At 36.6% G+C, this 19639-nt stretch overlaps 1 protein-coding gene across 4 annotated transcripts in view; it reads right to left on the minus strand.

Moving 5' to 3' along the window:
* RYR2 (ryanodine receptor 2) overlaps positions 1 to 19639 on the minus strand; it is a 427534-nt gene that overhangs the window by 204113 nt on the left and 203782 nt on the right. For all 4 annotated transcript variants that reach the window (XM_054193733.1, XM_054193732.1, XM_054193731.1 and 1 more), the window contains exons 13-17: positions 15760 to 15924; positions 14115 to 14236; positions 10962 to 11145; positions 10117 to 10252; positions 4065 to 4160 (exon numbers count right to left, since the gene is read on the minus strand). In XM_054193733.1, the coding sequence (XP_054049708.1) occupies positions 4065 to 4160; positions 10117 to 10252; positions 10962 to 11145; positions 14115 to 14236; positions 15760 to 15924 (703 nt within the window). The remainder of the gene's footprint in view (positions 1 to 4064; positions 4161 to 10116; positions 10253 to 10961; positions 11146 to 14114; positions 14237 to 15759; positions 15925 to 19639) is intronic.

The raw sequence follows: 19639 nt of genomic DNA on the forward strand, positions 1-19639 counted from the left end.
AAAGCAGAAGCCACAGAAGCAAGCAAACAAAACAAGGAATACATTCCCCACTTCCCATCAGCAGGCCATCTCCAGGAAAGCAGAGCTTCATCATGCCTAATGGTTACTTGGGAAGACAAAATGCCATAACTCTGAACATCCCCCCTTCCTCCTCCAGCTTTATATGCTGAGCGTGACATCATATGGTATGTAATATCCTTTTGGTCAACTGGGTTCAGTTGTTCCAGCTGTGTCCCCTCCCAGCTTCTTGGGTGCCCCCCGCATTTCCTGCTCGCAGGCCGGTATAAGAAGCTGAAAAGTCCCCAAACAAAACACTAGAGTGTCACCAACATCACTCCCATCCCAAATCCAAAACACAGTACCACACCAGCCACCAGCAAGAAAATCAACTCCATTCCAGCCAAAACCAGGACAGGGAGAAAACTCCTACTACTGACATTTGATGATGTTTTTCTGTACTGTTGGTCAGTTCATCTCAGGAACAGACCTATGGCAAATACGCAAAATGCACGTGAATGTTTCATGACAAAGACGAGGTGAACACACGCCTTATTTACCTTGTTTACTATAGGATGCGCCTGTTCTCATGGCCGCTGCTGATCCTTTGGAGACTTACTTATGTAAGAAATCTGATAATATATGCCAAACGGTGCATCTGCGGCTGAGACAAACCCAATTTTTACTTGGGAAACTCAGCGACAGCACGATATTTCTCATGCATTAATGCCACAGTAAAAGGCTGATGAGAACAACTGTGTTATACCTGTGACATTTCTTTTCAAACGTCTACCAGTCTAACATAAACCAAAGAACTTTTATAACAGGGGGCATTTTCACTTCCAGGCGTTGCTCCATTAAGATGCCAATGAATCCAAGGACACATCTGTCTGTGGCAGAAGTATGATTCAGGTGTGGGAAGAACAGTGTGGGGAAGGAAATTTTAATTCCTGAGGACAACTCTGTAATCAACAAAAAATTACTATGGAAAGGAAGATGATTACGTTCCTTCCAGCTCATGAAGCAACACACAACATTAAAATAACAAGACAATGGGAATAAACTGTAGATACATAACAAGAAAGGTATATTACATTATTCTCACTGCTGTTGTAACTACCCTGCCCATTGGTCTGATTAGAAAACTTCCTGCTCTTTGAACTTAGTATAGCATAATTACAGAAAATAGGGCTTGAAAGAGGCCTAAAGAGGTCATCTTCCAACAAAACAGTAACAAATTTTATATATAACTCAAAACAATCAACTGCAACTGGAAAACATTTCTTAGTCTGCAGCTCTGAAATGTCTCCAGCTGTGTGACAGCAGAGAACAGAGAGGGGAGAGAGGAGATGTGATATGTATTAATAGCGATGACAAAGCAAAGCACAGAACTACAGAGATGAAAAAACAGAAAATAAAAATTTAAAACACAGCAATAACTACACAATGAATACTGTTCGAATCTGTTGCTCTTCCTGCCGTGGACTCAAAATATCGTCCACGTGCAATTAATAATTAACTCTTGAAATCCACATTGATACCTCCACTTACTGTGAAAAGATAAACATGAACCAGAAACAGAAGATCAAAGAATATCAGACAAGGGATACCAATTACAGTAGCCAGAACCAGGCAATAAAAGAGAGACAGGTTAAAACAAGTCTCAATCTGGCATTACAGTAAAAGTACTATGACATGTAATACAAGAGTTTCTATTAAATTTGTTGGACTACAATTCTGAACATCACAAATATTTATATTGCAATGTTCTTATAGCCAAATTACAAAGAAGAAATATAAATTAGAAATATATTAACAGTCATTAAAAAAAATGAAATAAACCATTGAAACAGATTGCCTGTGGTAGCATAAGCATTACAAAATTATCTTTAGCTTCTTAGTTGCTTACTGTCCTTCTCCCTGCAGGACTATTTTTTACTCATTATTGACTTAAAATATAGAATTTTCTTGACTTCTGTACTAGAATGTATATTCCAAATACATTTCTTCTGAACATTTAGCGGTTTTTCCTAGAACTGCAATGTAAGATTTGCATCATTACAGAAAAATATATGCTTCTAGATTATATTAAAGATCTATATAAGATTATATTAAAGATCTATATAAAAAGTTGAAATGTCTCAAACCAAAATTGCTTTTACTATGTTATTATTCCATATGCTAACATTCTATGTACATGTACAACATACATTCAACATTACATGTACAATTTCTCCAGTTTGTATTATTTATATTTCTATATTTCCCTCTTCACTTTTAGTTACAGGGAGCAATAATTTGCAAGGCAAATTCCTTATCAGGTATAAGAGCTTAATTTAGACTTTGAGCTCCTGCTGCTTGTTTAACTCTTCTGTCTAGTGCATGTGAGAAATATAGCTTTCTGTAAGGAGCTGTAAGCATTTTTCCTATTTCACCTATTTCATAATTTCTTTATTCTGATGTCCTATAATTTACTTAATTGGCAAATTAGACATTAAATGATCTCACCACATCAGATCTTTGTTGTAACCTGTAGAACTCCAAGAAGTATTAAATTGGTAAGAATAAAATGTAGAACACTGGCCTTACACTATGCATAGCTTATTTATTCCAATAAATACTTTTACTGATCTTGGAAAACAAAGGGGTGGGGGAACAGGCTGCAGTGACATTTCTTACCAACAGTATTACTTTGCTTTCTGATCCTTAGGTAATCATCAGCAAGAAAAACATGCTTGAAAGGAGTCAAAAATCAGTCTTAAGAGTCCAGAACTAATCACTCTATTTGAATCTCATTTCTTAGCTGCTGGGTCCGAATTTGGTTACTGTTAATTATTCAGATGCCTAGATAACATCATTTTGGCCTATTTTCATTTTGAAAAGAACAGCAACTATATCTTCACTTAAGAAAAAAAGAAAAAGTTTGTATTTATATCAGTGAAATGGGGCGAGAGACTCAAATATCAGCCATGAAATCAACACTATTCATTGCGAAACGTATCCCTAGCATTTCTTCAGTAACTTTGAGATACACTTAGCAGAGCTTCTTTAATGCAATGAAATTTGTCTACCATCTGTTTACAAAAATCAAACTAAAGTCGCATGTACAAACACATACTTTTGAAGAAAATAGAGTAGTATTGTTAAAAAAACTCCACAAAATAATTATTCTAATAAGTATTGAAGACCTTATTTTTTTAAATAAGCACATGCCAAACGTGTTAATACAGGTAACCACCTCTAAGGTGTTATAGACTCTTATAGACTACAATCGTGTTAACAACTAGATTTAAGCCAGTAAAGAGGTACACAGTAGCAAGCTGTCAATATCCATGTGTGATAAGGAAACACATATCACCAAGAGAAATTCTTAAGCTATTATTTACATTCACCTCATGTGCCGCGTTCACACTACTTATTTCTTATTCTGCTTGAAAAGCATATTTTTCTAGTATAGTCTGAAGTGGTTTTTTGATCAAATGCAGTCACAACATTTTTTTAAAAAATACAATGTATTTGGTTGGCATAGTAGGTTTACAGAGAACTGCTTGCTTCTAAGGAAACAGAAGGCAGGATCACCATTTCAGTGAGAAGTACAGTACAGCTCAGCATAATTTCATTTACTTTCCCTTTGAGCAACACAGAGACTAAGTGCATCTCATGGACACTAAAGGGGTTAACAGTGGTTCCGGAGGAAGATAAGACACTAGGCAGCGGCAAAGAAAATAAATTAGCTAGCTTAAAGAATTTATGTCAAAAGTGAGATAGAATTCTCAGATTCTCAAATCATAAATGCATTTCGGGCACGCTGAATGTGTTCAGACCTAAGGAGTGAGAGAGGTGATTAAAAAGGGAATATGTATGTATTATGAAAGACTACCAGAACTTAAGGTAGAACTACAACCAAAATCAAAATGTAAAAGTGTTACAAACATAAATATCACTTATTAATATAATTTACTCTCTCATAGGAAGAACTTCATGATACTTAGACTGAACAAGTATATCGTCAATTTTAAAGAATGAAACACTGGTCAAATACAGAAGTTAAAATACTAAAATCATACCGGAAGAGGCTTCCAGTCTTTCTAATCTGCTGATTAACCAATCAAGAGATCCAGAAAATTGAGCACAGTTTTTACGATTCCCTCGAATCAGAGCCGCTGTTGGAAAAAAGACAGAAAAAAAATTTAAAAAGAAATCACAATTATAAGTCCATTTAAATTAAAAGAACGCCTGTCTTGTCTTTCTAGGAAGGATCCAGTAAGATAGATTCCTAATCTTTAATTATTGATGTTCTTGGTTTAAATTTAAATAATGTGAGTGATCGTTAGGTTTAAGCATAAAAATTACTCTCGGTATCAAATTGACCTTTCAGGCATTTGAAATATTTTGGCTTTACAATCATCTCAATAATCCCTGCAAAATGCTCTACATGAAGCAGCCAGTTTTGACACCACAGAATTCAGCTGCTATTGCAGAAACAAATTTCTGTAAAACAGTATTCTTGTAATGACAGGAAACATTGGAAAAGCAGAATGTGAAGTCAACAACGTAGGTGATGAATGTAAATTATTCTCTACTAATACAATACCTTTGTTCAAGAATAATAGGAATTAAAACAAGATAGATGTCCAGGAACCATTTGTCATAGTTTTGACAGGGCTGTAGGGACAAAGTAACTGGTTTGAAATTGTTTCACCTTCATGCTTTAAGGTGAAGATCAAAGTGGACTGAATGTGTGCACTGACTTGATGGATACAACCGACTAGAAATCTCACTGGACATTGTCGGCACCCACGAGCCTGCCCTGTCCTGGAATACGTGCATTCGCATGTATGTGCGTATGCACGAGCTCTCAGAGAAGCATCTGTTCTACTCCGAAAAAAGAGTGAGGCACTAACATTTCTATTTGGTGTGTGGAGTGAACAGTGTAAACTGCTTTTCTTAAGATTGTTTTCCAAGTCTGCCAACAAATTATTTCAACCTGAAATTTCTATGGTTATTTTCAGCAGCAGAGACTGTTGATTCTGCTCAGAGGCAATAGCTTCTTAAAATCTATATTTTATTGCTGCAGAAATTTGCTATATTATATTGCAACTGTGTTTTTGTGCTGTTTCCTATATAAAAGGTTAAATTTACAGGCTTCTGACATAAATAGGATACAAAACTATCTGCAAAGGGGAAAAGCAATCTTGGAAGTGTTGCAAACAAGTCACTGCGCTGACAGTTCTGTAGCACGAGGAAAGAGATCACAATCCAGTTGCTTCATAGCCAAAAAAAACCACCAAAACCCCCAACAAACAAACACAAAACCAAAACCCAATCCGTAAGAAGCAAAACAAACAGGAAAACCCTTCTCTTGCTGTATAATAGGATAAAAAAAAAAAAAAAGATCTATACCCTGAAATCTTACACAGTTATGTGTAAGTAATTAATCATGACCATAGTTCTTTGAAAATTCTTCTGAATCATAAGAGGAGGCACATCTTGTTAAAAGACACAAAAGACACAAAATTAGAACTAAGGAACACCTGTTTCTATAAGTGACATTTTTATTGATTATAGGCAAACCACATAATCTCACTGTGCTTCAGGTACGAACATAAAATGAAGGCAGGAATACTTCATTGCTTAACGTGACATCAATAAGTGTAACTTCATTAACAGTAATAAGACACAGATGGTTTCATAAATGCAGCTCAACAGAAGTTTGTGAAAGGTTAAGTATTCAGTGGTTAAAGCTGTGCATTAAATGAGGCACACAGCCACTTAACACTGAAAACAAAAAATAATATCCAACAGTTGCTTCTTTTATTGCCCATTACTCTGAAATAGACTAGCATCCCGTTTTAAAGAAATAAAAAACAGGATGTGGTCGGTCAAACAATAAATTCACATTATTACATATACTCCTGCACGTTCTTTGGTGATACAAAAGGATCAAATACAAATTTAGAGTGATTGTATGTATTTGTAATAGAGGAAGGACTAATGCCTTTGTAGATCTATGGGAAACATTTTAAATTCAAAGAGGGTAGATTTCGATTGAATATAAGGAAGGAGTTTTTCAAGATGAGGGTGGTTGGACTAGATTATCTTTAAAGGTCCCTTATGACCCAAACCATTGCATGATTCTATGATTTTTATATGCAATAGTATCCAGTCTCAATGTAAATAACTCCGTTTTCATCACAGTGAAATATATCACAATGTCAATGACGTGACAAAAGCCATTCATTCTGGCATCACCATTTACTTTTATTTATACGTGCAGACTCAGAAACAAAGTACTGTTTGCTGAAGCAAGACTGAGCAAGCAATATCCATTTGTCATCCATGCAATTACTGTACAGCTCCAGCATTATTCAGAACAGAGCAATGTACAAATTCATTATAGCCAGATCAAAGCCAGGCTTCTCAAGCATTAGCTGCCAGAAGATAATGCAGTTAGAGAAGTAACATAAGGGGCGGGGCACTGAGACTGGGAAGTCAACAAAAGCTTGCGCACTGTCCTCTTCACTACAAGCCCATGGAAACAATACTTGGTACAGGACAAGTAGACTCATTCTGAGGGAATTTTCTACCCTTGTCAACTCGAAATTCCAGACTTAGAGAACCGACTCAGCAATGGAGCCACTACTTCCTCCAGTCTGACCTGTGCTTAACGTATCAAGAGATAAAACAAACTAAACTGTTACAAAAACTACAAAAACTTCAACACTCTCCTACATCTATGAATAACCCAACCACAGATTTTTAATACTCCATCATCTACACTCTAAAAGGTTGTAAGTTTATTTCATTGAGACATTAACACGCTGGACCTAGTCTAGATACTTTTAAGTGTTTATAATTCCTGACATAACTTTAATTGATTCTTAATAAATCAAATAACTATCATTAATAGATATGATATATAATATCATCAGCTTAAAAAAAAAAAGTCTGAAGCAGATTCACTTTACTTAGTGGGCATATATGAGCTGAAAGATAGATTAAGATGTAAAATTTTTTACTAATGTTCCTTCCGGATGATCTTTTTATCTCAGGGTTGGACAAGCAGATATTCTCCAAAACCACATTATATAATGTCACATTTTCAAGCATTGAGTAAAGAGTAAAGATTCTTTAGTCTTTACTCTTCTTACCTCTTCTCTTACTTACTTACTTCTAAAGAAGCAGAGAGAGGGAAAACGTAACAGTAATACTGCTGTGATGAGAAGCTCATGCTAAGATTTAGTAGCATTTTCACTGTGAAAGCTCAGTTTAGTTTCATGCATTTTTTCCAAATTTTAACTGTTAAAGATAAATTTGCTACCCTTTCTGCCTGCCAATGGTTGAGCTACCTTCAGCAAAATTGAGACTAAATAATCTGGTTGCTTGCAAGCATGAAGATAGCCAAGGCTATATGGGGTTGTTTTGTTTTGTTGAAATATAGTGAAAACGGCAAGAAACATTTTCTTCATTTCCTATAACAGACCATAGAGTTCTGAAGGAAGACAGACATTGGCAAAGATAAGTGAAGAATGGAGCTGTAACATGCAAACAAACATGAGAAAGACCTACACCAGTTTGAAAAATCTAAGACATGGAGGGGAGGGAGGGAAGATTAAAAAAAAAAAAAAAAAAAAAAAAAGAGGGAGAGGATCTGGGCAGTCCACTCAAGAACCTACAGTATAATTCATGTTGCCAAGTCATAAAATTTCTCAGTCATCAAATATCATAAATCCTCTGGCAAAAACTCCCATCTACCTCTGAAATAGTTGTTCACATAGAATTGCAATACAAAGGACAATAGTGTACCACTGTTACAAATTACTTTTAGCTGGAACAAAAACAGTCTAATATATCTGAAAGTTGAGTCCTGCTTTTGACCCACAGTCTGACTGACTCACTTGTCACTATGCTGCAAGTTACAGAATTAGAGAGAGTCGTATCAAGGGTGTATTTCACTTACAATTATAAAACCCATGGAAATCAAAACCAAAAACATTAATATTACCTTATAACATTTATAAAATCTACCAATCTAGTGTTAGGAAATACCACTTTTGGTCAGCCTTGCAACTCGTGCATGTGCATCATGTTACAATCTTCAACTACATAGAGGTGGTAGATCCCAGCAAGCCCTCAACCAGAATCACAGACACAGGAGCTGCCTTCTACCCTAACAGCCTGCTAGGTGACAGCAGCCACTGTTCAGCTGCTCCTTCTTTGCTCGGAGAGATCATGGGAGAAGGCTTCTGGTTGTTTCCATGATATTTACTGTGTCAACTTATATTTCCTCCAACAGAAAGGTAATGGGCCAGACAGAAGCACCCCATTGGTTTTAAAAAGGCTGTGCACCATGTGTTGGATATCCTTTTTTTTGCCCTAAGATTATTTTCTTCTTCAAGAACACAAGATGATGAACCTACTTTGACTATGGAACAGCTTTGTAACGGTACTACAAACAGAACTCCTGCCTCAGTTACTTCAATTTGCTGTTGGGTAGTAAGGAGAGTTTGTATGAAGTGAGGCATGCCATTAAAATTTTATTTTCTGTGCGTCTGAATTGGAGGAATGCAAGTGTTCAGTAAGCTGTGCACACATGAAGTACTGATGAATATTTTGAACAAAGGTCAGATCCCACTGCTCTTAATTTAGGAACTAGCATTGGTAGAGTCTTTTTATCTAAATTTCTGTCTGTATCTGTTCCTCTGAGTGAATGGGAGATAACACCTTCTATTTGCCTTGCCTTTATTACAGAAATTTCCGACAGAACACTTATTAATAGTTCTAATTATTCGGATTACTAATCATAAATGGCACAAAATAACTCCAAGATAATAGCTTTGTTTTCCAAACATGAATTAAAAGACTCACAATAAATAAGGTTCAATGCCATACACTGAGTAGCAAAGAGAAAACAAAGTATTTTAAGTACCAATAATAAATAAGCACTGAATAAAGAATGGGTCCTATAGAAAAACTAGTATGTGATCATGTTTCACAACGCATACCCACAAAAGAACCAATTAATAATATACACACTACATCCGTCTGGGCAATTGCTAACCACTTGACTCACTTCATTTTACAAACTCAGTATTCAGTCGTGGAGTTTTTAATGGAATCGATGTACAACAACATCATTCGTACACCTTTTCAATACTAAATTTTTCAGGAGTGAGACTGAGTATAAATGATACATTAAATGCTTTATGTTTTACCAGAAAGTAAGATAAAAATCCTGCATGAGGACTTCATCCAAACTCAAGTTTTTGCCAAAACACAAGCAAGTTTAAAGGCAATCAGGCCCCCACATTAGAGCTGGTGTGTTACAGAAAGCAAGCAGCACAGGCTTGTATGCAGCCTGCACAAAGGACTGCTCAATGACAGGGACACATCCTCAGTCACTTAAGGTCAATGTCAACGTTATTATTTAGTCTTCCTTATGGCACTGAGAAAGCCTCATGACAGAGGAGCAAGGAACTGACAAAATGGTCTTTTAGGCAGTAAACTTTCCTTTTGCAGAAAATTAACAACTCAGCAGGAGTGAACGTGCAGGCAGCTATAGTTGTGGATTAATAATCCTATATAACCCTATAATAATGAATAACCCTATATAATGAGTCATAGTAGAACATAAATAACATATGCAATTCAAATTGGTAAGCAAACAAATCGGTCGATTAAATGCTACTGCCTAAACAGAAATTTCACCAGGACACCAACTAACACTTAGATACCTACAGAAGGTATTATGAGATTTTCAGTGACTGGAGGTGGACAAGACCTTCATGATATACTGCATCTAAAAGAGCATACCTTTCTATGGCACACTGTATCCTAGTATAATGCTGGAATCACTGATCATTACTGACTAATAAGAGGGCTCTTGATTATAGAAGCTTTAGAGTCAAGCTGCAGTTCTGCAGCCAGATGCATGAAAAATCATAGACTTCTACAAAACTGACCTCGATGTCATGGCTCCTAAACACAGGAATGAAATTGTTTAATTTGTATTCTAGGTTTCTACACAGTGGAAATTCTTCTATACTAAAACAGATATGTGTTTCTTTTCATCTATGATTTTGAGCTGAAACAATCCAAGTAACCCATAATATGTCTTACCTAGTAATTCATACAAAGAATTCAAAATAGATTTCCATGCTTCTCCAGCTTCCTTCCCAGCTACGTCTGCAAAATGAGCCGCACTGCTGTATACATTCAAGCGATCAATACATTCAAGAACAAGGTTGATCATACCCTAAAAATGGAAAGGCTCAGATTGTCAGAGAAAAAAAAAAAAGTATTGTTTAGGCGCAAACACATAAGATTTTCAGAAATATAAGAAAATAAAACATGAAAGGCAGGATATGCAAGACACAAGAATATATACACAGAGTCAGACTCCACTTGTCAAACAAGCAATCCCTACAGAAAAGTTTTCCTTGACTGTGATAATAAAAATTTACCTTTTAGGATGGGCAAAATAAAACAAAAAATAAGCAGTATTCCAGACATAATTCTAGGCAAGTTTCTATTTTGTAAGGCATTTAGGCATCTGACTAAGTATAGGCAACTATCATTACCAGAGAAATAACAGACAGTATTAAACAAAATATTTAAAGCACACTTATTAAACAAAAACATCTTTCTGCATCAAGAGATTAAAGCAGAAGAAACTAATTCACACATAAGGAGTAAATTATGGTTAGAATTCAGACAAAAATTCATATCAATATCTAATTTTTTTTGAAAAAGAAAAGGAAGTAAGGCCCTAAATGTATTTCTTTAAATATACAGGAAAATCAACAGATCTAAAGAGATTATTAATGTAGCAAATAGTTTGACTCTTACAGGACAAAAAACCCACTGCAAACATACTCCAGATTAGACATCAACACTACAGACACTCTGAAAGAATACTTGCAGACAATACGGTAGAAAATCAGGAGTAAAACTGAGAGAAGTACCTCTTCCTGGAAGAGGTTCTGCCGATTTTTCAGTGCTCGGAGCCTGTTTTGTTTGTCTTCATGCTCCAAATGTTCATCGGGGGGGTGAAAGTAGCCAATCAAGTCCTGAAGGCTCAGACTGACTGACTCAATAGGCAAATCGATGGTGGAAGACTTTGCTTTCTTGCTGAGAGCATCAAGGCCCCTATAAGAAGATGTAAAGTCTCCTGAGTATTGGAAATCAATTTATGTTATCATTTAAACTCTTCATTGGTTTAAAAGCAAAGTTTGTTTAGATGCCAAAGCTCTATTCATTTTCTGACAGCTATGTAACATCTCAAAAATTATTTATGTCTGCCCCATTCTCCACTTAATGATCCACCCCTCCCTTCCCAAACATAAACTGGAAGCATGATAATAATTGTTTCTCTTAATTTTTTTTGAAATCCAGAAAACACATTTTAATATTCTACCTACGCATTTAGCACTATCAGAGGCAGACCACAGAAGTTATTGTAAACCTGTTCAAAGCATCATGAAGCTGGAATGGACAGAAGTCAAAGAACCAGTCCTACGGTGCCGAAGAGGGCCCAGCTAGTCCATACAGGCTCTCAAGCATCTCTCTAACCTGTTCTTAAGCCATCTTCAGTGCTAGAAGATCCAGCTCTTCCACACACTTTGTCCCAGCACTTCATTAGCCTTTTTGTTTCCCTGATACACAATTTAAGCTTGGCCTTGCTATAGTCTATGACCATGGCTTCCCTCAAGGTGGGGGTCAGACCGTTCTCATCCATGTTGCCCCTGTCCCTTGCTTAGCTGAATCCTCAACAAACCCCAAAATCCAGTTTTTCCTCAGTGCTGTGCTTTTCCAACCGCTGATATACCTTTCTCCTCCATTGAAACCTCATCTTTCTTGAAATGCAGCTGCTGCAGCTGAGACCTCACCAGTGCCACAGAGCAAGTGGAAGGCAAGGGCTCTCCCTCGCACCTCCCTGGCTCCCCTCAGGAAGGCGGGGGGGCGCTGCCAGAGGCCCGCCAGAACCTTCTGGAAGGAGCAGGAGAGGCCATGAGGGGCAGAGAAACCAGGGGTGCCGAGGGCCTGCGAACATAGTGCCCATCCTCAGGGAGGTGGGAAAATATCCGGAGGATCCTGAAACTCTGCAGAAGCCAGCCAGGGCCCTGAAGCGCCAGAGGAGGTCATGAGGAGCAGGCCTGAAGGGAAGGTCCACCCCGGTGGCATGCGGCGGGGGAGAGCGGGAGGAGGGGACTTATTTGTTGACACTTTTGACTCATTCTCAATTCTGCCATTGTAAAAAGGCTTTTTTCCTAGTATATTTTTGAGTAAAACCCAGCTGTGTAGCAAAGAGGCCCTTTTCGTTTTCACCAGTGTGCTCCATTTACGCTGACCTAAAGACCACTGAGCTTCAGCTGGCAGAGGAGTCCGCCGTGTCCACACGGGCACCCTCCCAGCCCCGCGCTCAGCTCCCTCTTCTCTGTCGTTGGAGGCACCAAAGGCCCCCGGCAACCCGACCCATGACCGTCCTCGCCAGTCCCCTCTGCCGAGCCACACAGCACCCTGCTCGCACCCAGGATTCCTCTCCAGGCCACGATATGGAGCAGAAGCCCCATTTTATACTCCGCTTTTTGGGGCATTAAGACAACACTGATAAGTGGAGGGTTTTTTGGCGGGGAGGGAAGGAAACGTTGTTGAGTTGGTTTTTAACTGACATGTCATTTTGTATTTTCATTTCAATGCTGAACTTGGGCTGGAAAACTTCTAAGTTTAGGAAACATTATGAATTCATATGAATATTTACTGCCAAAGAATAAAAATCTCTTAGAATAAATAATGCAATGTTTCAAAAAGATAGCTACAAAAGTTATCTTTAAAACTTCATTTTTATTGTGAGCACGTTATCTGAAGTGCAATTTTTCTACTGACTTCATGGGAAAGAACTGGGGCACGCACTTATGAGAATAATTGTGATCCTCTCCAATTCAGCTTTTTCTTCTTGGAGTAACAGTCTGCCAAAACTAAACTGTTAAACACTACCTTGGACTCCCTGTTCACTCTGCAAAAATCTCCACTATAATTTAGCAGTACCTTCTTTTGTGAAACCTTATCATTAAATTGCCTTTCTCTGTCCTTATATTTTATGGCATTCTTAGGAGCTTCTAAGAAAATGTATTATTTACAAAGTGACCTAGGCCTTGCGTTTCTTTTGTATTTAAGTGTCTCCTGACAGGTTTTTTTTTCTCCTCTGTTATTTAAGTACCTGGGAAATGTTTTTCAACAAATTGACATGTCTGTGTCTCCATCTGTACACTGATTTAAGACATGGTTGCTTCAGGTCACCATCTCCGACATTGTCTTCTCTTGTAACAAATGATTTCCTATGAAATTCTTATCAATCTATATAGTCTTATTGCATATCATCATTTTTCTAATGTCAGCTACGCTGATGAGAAAGGCCTTTCATCAGTTACTGAAGTCACAAACATTTGAGAATTAGCATTCTATCAGTGTTATTTAGGAGGACATTTGGAGTAGGAAAGTAAATAGAAATTGCATAAATCCGGCAGTATTTTTAGATGGATAAAATACTATAAAATAAAACATATGTTGCAAAATATTAAAGAAATAAGTACCAGTAAAAGGGATCAAATAACGAAAGTGCAATGGGAGGGTAGAAAGAAGGTGTAATTTCAGACTTTTAAGAAAAACTTTTTCTTGAGACTATGCACTTCTTCAGTATAGTTGTGTCTTTTGCAGTTATCTCCTTCTTCCAGGTTTTTCAAGAAAGGACACTTTTAAAAACCATACTTAGAAAAGAAAGAGCTAAATGATGCACTGCATGACTTACAGCATATTTTGACAAGGAAAAAAATCTCTCTTTTATGGTTTGTTTGCATTTTCAGTACGTTTATGCATTCAAATCAAGGTTCAACAATAAAGTAATATTAGAAGATAGAGAAAAGAAACTGACCGATACCTTTCAAGGTACCTCTCTGATAGTAACATATACAGAATTGGCATAAAGGCTGGTTTGAGAAGTATTCATCTGTTTTTTTCTGAGGGCTAAGTTGTTCACTGTTGTGTTAATGACCACTTTGAATCAAATAAAAGAGGGACAAAAAAAGAAAAGGGATGAAAAGATCATTTTAAAAGCACACCTTATAAACCTGTTGAAAAGGAAGACTGTACTACGGATGACACGTGCTGTACGGGATTCTTCATTCTGAGATCTGGACAATGTTAAACCATCATCCATGTGACCTTCATGATGCATTATTGCCTGCAATACAAAAATAAAAAGCAGCCACTGCAAAATGAAATGTTCTTCACAAGTAAGAAATATAAAAACTCACATAGTAAGGTAGGCTAGGAAATCCATTTAAAAACAGGTAATCCCATGTTGTACTTTGTGTCCAAAGGACATGCCTATACTGAGCAAGCAGGTTCAGTGCCATAATAATCTCAAAGCCATAGCTTCTGTAAACAATATACCTTATAAAAAATAATTTAAAAAATCAAAAATCTAAGGGGGTTTTTTGTGCTCTTTGGTTTTTTCAACCTTAAAAATTAGTCCCCTTACACAGCAACAGATCCCTAAAGTACGGACATATTCAAAACAGGTATTCTCTACTAGTCATGATTTCCAAGGATGTTACTGGCCTTCTTCTCTGACTATGCCTTGAGTCACTACCAATAACTTAATAACATTTTTGCATGTTTAGTTATCATGACTCCGAAGGTATTCAATCCAATCTACATAAATATTTTAAACTCTTTTAGGTAAAAATATTTTTTTCATATGTACACACACACACACAAACTCTTTATATTACTTACATAACCGAATTATTCAATAATGTATCTTATTTTGAATTATTTTAGAATTATTTAAGAATTACAATTATTAATTGTTAGTATTACAATCACTGAAATTTTACATTTACATAAAAACTTTCCTAAATATATATTATTTTAATATAAAATGCATATAGAATATTATGTGTGTGCATATAGATGCACACATATATATGATACAGATATATATGTGTGTGTGTGTATAAAATTATAAGGCATGTCCTTCCAAGTATACCAGATTTTGCTCTAGCTTTGTAGTTCTGGCATATAAAATAGTCATAGAAAATACTATGTTGTGGATAAACATCACATTTTCTTTTATTTTTTAAAAGAAGGGTAAAACATTTTTTCCTTGCTGAGAAATAATTTCCCACAAATCTATACATCTACAATAACCACTAACGCAAATGTAGCTTCTGGAAAATGTGGTAGGTCATAAAAAGAATCTTTTTCCTACTTTATTATGCTGAGGTAGCATTCTGCTTGGCCATGGTTATTCTTTAAAAGAAGAAATCCCTCAGGGCTCAGGACTTGATCATTCCAGCCCAAAAGGTAACATGCTCACAACATGGAAAGAAAAGACTTGAACTAAAAGCCTCCTCAACCCAAACCACGGCACAAAGGAATTTTAGCATATTCTACAGGCTATTACTAATATTTTAGTTTGACATCAAGTGTATATATATATATATATCCAGATTTTGCGATGATTGTGGGTTACTGTCTACAGGGTAACACATGCACTTTGTTTGGCTTTCAGTTTAAAAATTCAGTACACCACCTAAGTTTTCAATATGTGACTAAAAAAACCAAAACCCTTTCCACAAAGACATGCTTAAAATATTTGAAAGACAGAAATCAGCTGTCTCCTGTAGTTCCCTTCATTTCCCCCTCCTTTGCCCTATCATACTGTGAGTGAATGAAATGCATTCCTCTTTACAGTCTTACCTTCCGCTGCACAGAACCCATTCTTACAGACTTTGCATCAGCTGATTGGTACGTGAGCCACAAGCCTGTATCTGCATGTTGTATGAAGCATATTGAATCCCCATATTTTATTTCAGGCGCTCCCATTCCATCCACCTCTTTTCTTGTCCCTATGTCCAACTTTTCCTGAAGAAGGAAAAAAAATGTATGCAAGAACAATAAGCAACATGTTAATATTTGCACAAAATATTAAATACTAGGCAATTGTCCCAAAAGGGACCTAAAAGAATATTTGAGATCCTTCTTTAATTAACTGATTAAAAAATGGCAGAACTGTAACTTCTGGTTAAACGTTTAGGGAAAAGATGGAGAGAGAGATCCCATCCACACAAAAAACTGGTTTATTACACCAGGAAAACCGGTTGTGTTCATTTCACCTGCCTAGGAAAGAACTAGGATCATAACTGACAGTAGCTGTCATTATTGAAACATAAAAGCTTACAAGAAAACAAATTCATTGAATGCCCTAGCTGAACCTCCAGCAGCTTTTCCTTGGGGATTTTGCTTTTTTTTCCACCCTGGAAAAGTTGAGCACCTCCCTACAATTTATTGCCAACTGTCACAGAGAGATGGCCTTTAACCTGTCACTGCCCGTTACTGCCCAACAATGGGCTCAGTATTTCCTGAGAAAAGAAATCCATTTCTGTGTGTTTGTGACTGGCCTGTTGACATGCTGTAGAAGAAGAATGGCATGACCACACGTCAGTATAGTTGGTGTCTTATACTGACAGCAGCAGTCGTTTCAGGAGAGGAAATTCAGTATCCCAACCAATATTATAGTTTGTAACTATAATTTGAGGTGTTCCACAATATCCAGCTCTTCTAAGAACCAACTCCTTCCCCACAGACATCAGGTTATAAGACAAACAGCCTATGCATCCTGGTTCATGGCAGATCATCTATTTAATCTCTCCAAATTTATATGGTTCGACTAACTGATATACCTTGTCTGCCTGCATTACTTGTTAAATCCAAAGGTAAGTATGGAAAAAACATGTTACAAAGGATCAGTGTATATATCTAGTTAATTGTAGGAAGGATGTTAATGTAGTCATGCCCAAAATTTCTCAGGGGACTTAGACCTTCACAGCAAGTTGGATCTGCCTGTTCCTGAGGCTGTCACCGCTATCTCCATTTCAGATAAAAATCTTCTCCATGGAGAGTAACCAAAACCCCTTTGACTTATTAATTCTGATTCAACTGATCACATTATTGACATAGAAAATATTCATAATTTTTCTGGGAGGAGAGTGAATACATCACAATTGTTACAGTCGAATCTGAGACTACCGTAATACTGCAGCTGCCGATTTGCTCTCCCTTTCACAGCTTGAACGGTGCAGGCAAGTTCATTGGTGTAGTAACTCCCTGTGTTCTGCTTCTATGGATGCTCACATGCGCCCAAAGAAGACGCTGCTTAGCTTTCACCACTGCTCAAAAAACCACCTGTGCAAATTGCAGGCCTATTCTAGGCCATACGTTCAGAGTGCAAGACGATCCCCTTAACAAAACACAGCCTCAACCTTCTCCGCTTCTCCTGATCAGCAGTAGAGGACAAGCCACTTCTTTGGTTCCTCAGGGTAATGTTACAAATACTGTGACCAAAACTTCTAAATGTTCTATTCTACTACAAGCAGGAAAGATTAGAAGAATGATTACACCATACACATGTGCCTTCACAACTGGGGGAGACAGCTTCACAATAAAAAATGACAAAGACTGGGTTTTTGAAATGAACAGAAAACAATCTCTAATTTACTAAAGGATTTTTTTAAAGCATTGATTAAGTAAAAGGAGATGTCGTGTAGCTAGATTTTCACCTTACAATTATGAATGCATTTTGAAACACTTAAAAAACCCCCACACACCTCAGGTGAAATTCTTATTATTACTTTTCATAACATTAAGCTTCCAGACATAATATATTCAACAATTCAGATTATTAAACTGTTTCTGGATACAGATGTTAATTTCACTATCTTGTAAATGCCTGATTCCTTAAGTGCTGAAATTTTTATTAAAATCTCATGCATTGATACATAGTAATAACTGATTTATTAATCCATCTGATGCAAATTACTGAGTTATTGTGTGCTTCTATTTCATTAGTAGTTCATTATTTTGCTCATATCGTTTCTTTAAATCTTGTATTCAATTCTTTCAAAAGCTAGCACAAATAACCTCAACGTAATAACAGTTGGAAATTGAAAAGCTACTTGTAATAGGACATTGCACACAAATGATGATTCAGGAAAAAAATAAATTAGGTCCTGCTATCATGTGAAGAAATGGCAGTCTGATTTCAAGCTCCAGTCTTTTGAATTCTCTTCGTAACTAGAATTAGCGTGACCCTGTGCAAACATACTGTGCTTCTACATTGTAAGTTTTTCTTTTTTTCAAAGTCTTCCTCCTCGCAAGACTTTTCAAAGTCTTCCTCCTGATTTCTTAAGATATGAATATATGAATTCACAAATTTTCTCACAAAGCACTATCAATAACATGAGGGATTATTAATTTAAAATATTATTCCGTACTTTTTCTTTAAATCTACTGACTCTAACAGAAAACAAAGGGGTTTGATATTGAAATCTTCATTCCAATTAGAATTAACGTTAAATTTACTTAGCATAGAAATTGCAGTGCCAACAATTTGCCAAACAAGATCTTTGTCCTCAGCTACATAAGTACACTGACCCTACTGTTCATGTAGGTTTAGAGCCCAGACTGAATTCAATCACATTCAGTTGAGCTCTTTCCTGCAAAATAAACATAGCAGCCAGGAGAGCATACAGTATGTCATGGTTTGGATTAAATATAGGAGAGAAATGGAAAGGTAGGGGATGGTGTGGGCGCAGCAGGCATCACAGCATTCACTTGGGAGCTTCAAGACATTGAGCTTTTTTGGGGAGTAAACAAGAACCACAAATTGTTTATTAAGGGAAAGGTTTGAACGGAGTACTGGATTCATGCCAACAAACAGCAGGTAGTTGAGAAACATCAAATGAATCAGTCTCATTATCTACTCTAAAATAGTTCATCAGTGAAAATCAGGACCTGAGAAACAGCAGAAATCACCATATCACCATTTAATAATTGCATATCAGTATAGACATTATGCGATGCAAGTTTCCAGCCCACTACACTCTTACCATAACCTGTCACTACATAACCATCTGCTAATTCTTCCTACAGCATATTTACAAATAAAAGCTTCGGCTTTATTTGCAGTCTAGGCCCATTCTCAGACCATCAGTTGTTTCTAAATAAAGATCAAAAATCTTCATTCACTACACTTGAACAAACCGAAACAGCTGTTTTTTGCAACAACTTATAAGCTACCTCAGTAATGCAAAGCAACAAGAACGCATTGGAAACAAACAAGTTTATTGAACAATACGCCAGATTTTCCTCAGAAGAATGTGCTCTTTATGAACAGTTCATGAACATCATGAACCATCATGAACATGATTGGCTGTTTACAAACAGACAATCTTCCCACATTTGTTGCGGGATAAATGGAAAAAATAATTTTAAATCATTTTATCTTAACGTTAAAAAAAATTATTCTGTGAAAACTCACCTTAATTATGTTATTTCACTTTAATGTTTCTGTTTAATTCCTTATAACATTCTGAAATGGATTCCCATGATTAAGGCTTGTCCTTTCAATTTTATCTCTTGTCATCTGACCCAACCTATCCCTTCTGTGGCACACTTTCAGGACTCATATTCTAGCAGATCTCATTGACTGGAAGAAGGTAATTCATGACTGCTTTTTCATCTGACATTAGTACATTTCCTATGAAATTTTATTAAGAAACAGGTGAAGATATAAAAATAC

Source organism: Rissa tridactyla, chromosome 3 (genome assembly GCF_028500815.1).
Source record: "Rissa tridactyla isolate bRisTri1 chromosome 3, bRisTri1.patW.cur.20221130, whole genome shotgun sequence".
Lineage (NCBI taxonomy): Eukaryota > Metazoa > Chordata > Aves > Charadriiformes > Laridae > Rissa > Rissa tridactyla.